The sequence below is a fragment of the Phaseolus vulgaris genome, chromosome 7 (genome assembly GCF_000499845.2).
Source record: "Phaseolus vulgaris cultivar G19833 chromosome 7, P. vulgaris v2.0, whole genome shotgun sequence".
NCBI lineage: Eukaryota > Viridiplantae > Streptophyta > Magnoliopsida > Fabales > Fabaceae > Phaseolus > Phaseolus vulgaris.
Window position 1 is genome coordinate 23,339,380 of NC_023753.2, and position 3,988 is coordinate 23,343,367.

General features: G+C 36.1%; 1 protein-coding gene across 1 annotated transcript; it reads right to left on the reverse strand.

Annotated features, from left to right (window-relative positions):
* Window positions 1–1,628: 1,628 nt before the first annotated feature.
* LOC137828891 (universal stress protein PHOS32-like) lies at window positions 1,629–3,060 on the reverse strand. Its single transcript, XM_068635635.1, has 4 exons — window positions 2,701–3,060; window positions 2,527–2,621; window positions 2,317–2,438; window positions 1,629–1,945 (listed from the first exon to the last, which is right to left on the reverse strand). Exons 1-4 carry the CDS (start codon window positions 2,873–2,875, stop codon window positions 1,858–1,860), a joined length of 480 nt encoding a protein of 159 aa, XP_068491736.1. The 5' UTR covers window positions 2,876–3,060; the 3' UTR covers window positions 1,629–1,857.
* Window positions 3,061–3,988: the final 928 nt, after the last annotated feature.

The following is a 3,988-nucleotide window of genomic DNA, read 5'->3' on the forward strand; positions in this document are numbered from 1 at the left end:
TTCGTCGGTATGATAGAGGGTCCTCCCTCCCCCAGCTTCTTCTTCATTTCCTCGTTCTCCCTTCGGAGAACTTGCAGCTCTTGCTCGTTTTTCTGAGCAACCTCCTCGGCTTTTCTTCTCATCTCGGCCATCTCCCACTGTAGAGACAGCAACAACATTGTTTGGTCGACTTCAATCATTCTTTCCATGCTTCTTGTTGAGACCATCTACTTTTTTCCTTCAGCTAGTTTCCCTCGGCCCCACGGTGGGCGCCAATTGTTCCTGCTAGGGAGATGGGACCTAGAAAACTATTGAAGTCTTCTTCTTCTTCCTTCGGTCGGGCAGGTGACCGGGTGGTGAGCTGGGATTCTTCTCGTCCTTCTGCTTCTCCTTCGACGCTCGGTCTCGGGTGGACACCGGATGGTGGGGGTACCTGCGAAGGCACTCCAACGCTCAAGTCAGTAAAGCGGGTGGTCAGCTCTCAGGTAGGTGAACAGTAACAAATGACATACCTTACTCCTTGGGATGCGTGCTATTTATATTATTCTAATGGGCCTACCTTGTTGGGCCCGTTTATCGAGGTGGATACCGTTTAGGGTTGCATTACCTAATTCTTAATGATGAATTAGCTTTACTGATCTTGGTTTGAACGTTAACGGTGACAGGGGTCGGCCGTCGACCAAGTTAACCTGATGTCTGTCGGCCCTCAGCCAAGTTCTCATGGTCTTGGCCATCTCGGCTAGGCCTTCTAAGGTCTCGCTCGGGTAGGTTGTCGGCCTCGTCATCCCGGCCAAGTCTCTCAGGTCTCGGCCAACTTTCCTTTGATTTTGGTCAGGTTGATCTGGTCTCGGGCAGTCAGGAGGGTCTCGGGCAGGGAGACCAGGGACCGGCCTCGCCCATACCAATATAGTGTTAAAATATTTTCTTATTTTATATACTTTTTAAATTGTCAATGAAAGGTAGAATGTAAAAGTCTATCCAGTAAAAAGAAACTGTAAAAGTTTAAAATAATATTAATGAATAGATTATTTTTTTTTTCTTTTGGAAACTACGAAAGAATATAAAGCCACCTGGTTTTGGTCCAATTCCAACTTCCAAGAGACGACATATCATCATATCCAGAAACACCATCTACAAGAAGAAATTATTCATACTTATACGTCTTAATAAAATTCCCACAGATAAAAATATTTCCATCATCATAGATGAATTCAGTGATAAGTATATGGAAAAGCTCACAGAAACGAAAACAAACTTATCTAAGAAAATTAATAGTAACAAATTAGTAGGCAATATTTCTCTCTAATCCTAAGATAATTTCCCTTCTAAATACTTTAAGAAAAAAATATTAACACATAAAACTAGTAGCCATTTTCAATTTTATTTTACTAAAAATGTTCATTCTTGCTATCAACTTTGGGATGTCAAAAGTAAAAAGATTTTGATTAAAATTCTAAAACTAATAATACGAGTAGTAACAATTTGCAAATTTATCTGTTAAAATCTAAATTACAAGTATAACTAATTTATGTTATTTATTTTTTAAATTGAGACGGCGATCAAAACTTAAAATTTGATCGTAGAAATTTTTCAAGTTAGTAGCACAGTAAAATGTTGTTTTTAAGGGAAGATGGGGATCAAGAAACAAGTAATGGAAACATATTTACTTCAACAACTTTTTGTGGACAAAATAAAGTCGAAAGGGTTACATGACTTCCATCTTTAAAAGTAAACTGTATCTTTAAGTATTAAACTATAGTGACAAGTATGCCATAGCCATAGAACAAGCATAGCTACGAATTTGTGAGTATTATTATTTTTCCTTTGCCTGAAAGGATTATGTTTATTGTTGTACTACATAGACGCAGGCAACGTAGATCAGGGTTTGATTTTTGGCTTCTTCACGATCATCACAGTGCAATTAGCATGATGAGCACAAAAGTCACTTACACTACCTAAAACCACCCTGCAAAAGAAAAAGTTTTGAACTCAAGTTCACTTCTGGCAACAATTAATGCAAAACATTGAATAATCATACAAAGAGTCAGCTACCAGTACCAAATTTAGTATATTCAATAGCATACAGATAACAAAGAAAATTAATAGATAGTTTCAAACCATTACATGTCCATGATTTGAACCAATCTTGATATCATATATGATCAAGATTTTCAATTTACAAGAAAAAAGTTGACAGAACTAGTTAGAGTTACATTTGATTCGTTCTTGGCAAATAAACTTTTGTTGAAAACGCCAAAACTTGAGTCGTTTTATTCATTGCAGACCCTATTTTTTCAGAAAGAGTGTTCATTATACTACAATCACCCAAGGTTGTACCTTTTTAAAGCCCCACGACCATGACTACCGACAACCAATATTGCTGCATGGTATTTTTCCACAGCCATACAAAGAACATTTCTTGGATCACCTTCCACTACTTCCAGTGCGGCATCATGTACCTGAGAAATAATCCGATCATACCAATGATGGTAACTGATCAAGAACGAATTGAACAGAGTGATAGAAGAAGGTTAAAAATGAAATTACGGATTTTTCAATGCAAAGTTGTTTGGCGGAATCGATGACTTTTGTGGCAGTCTTTTGCAAATCTGAATCCAGAATAGAAAATATTTCACCGGCACCTACATTACATACAGTAAGGAACAGGTTCTGAATTCAATTAAGAAAGAAAGTGGGAGAAGCAAGAGAGAACCAACGTACTAGGCCCAGTGAAGCCCACAGCGGAGGAGGCGGCGGGCCTGGAATGGACGAGAACCAGCTTGAAGATTGGGCTCGGAAAGAAGTGATCAAGGGTCCACCTGATGGCGTACGTGCTCGCTTCTCTGTCGTCTATTCCTATCACCACCACTTTCTTCTCTGATTGCGACGCTGCCATTTCAAAAACCACCACAACTCAAACAAACACCACTCTCTTTCTTTCACTTCCTTTCGCTTCCTTTCACTTCCTTTCACAAACCCCATTATTTATATACCCGCTTGTCAATTATTGACTCGTTGCTTTGTCATGGAACCCCTGTCTGAAAACAACATCGCAGCCCCAACTTCTCACCCTTTGCGGATACTGCAGGATGAAAAAGTGGCCTTAACAAACTTTTATTTATTTATTTAGCTTTCATTTTTTTATAGATTTTTCATTTAAAATTTTGAATATAAATACATTTCGTAGCCATTAAACACTCCCTTCCTTGTTGTCAAAACTCAAATAATAACTATACTACATCCATTCATTGAATCTGAATCCTTCATGATATTCAGATTAAAATCGTTTGGATACGTAACATAGTTTTTCTTTTTTTCTATGTGGCGGAAAATATTAGCATTGTTTACTAATAACTAATTGTTTTTTCTTACAGGCTAATATCACTAATATCAAGAGATAGAGAGTGTATTATGAAGAAAATAAAATAAATAAAAAATGAAATGTTTGTATATGATGATGTCACGGGATGGTGGTGAGAGACCAAGAAAGGAAATCTGTGTGCAGCAACTTTTACATGGTTCTATATATAATTTTAACTTTTCATTTTTTTTATTAAATAACTACTTAAATTAAATATAGTTAGTTTTAATTTTAATTTTAATTTTTAATATTTTATGGTTTTATTTAGATTGATTTTTTATATTTTTATTACGAAATTGTCAAATATATATATATATATATTATAAAAAAATTATGATTCCTATTATGTTTATAATTTTAATTTTCATTCATAAATAAATTATGTATATATATTATATAATAAAGTTGGAGAGTTTGAGGTGGTGCAACCTCCCCCAGTGCCTACCTGTCTGGAAGAAGGAGAAGCCCTTAATGTAGGAAGTGGGCAGCACCTTTCTGCTACAAACTTTCTTTTTAATTCTGTAATTATACTAATTATTCAATACATTTCCCTTTAGGAGATCGTGAATTTTTCTTTACTCTGTCTTTTGCTAGTATAGAAGTTAAATATTCTTCTGACCTAATATCACCTCTATCGTTTATTTTCCT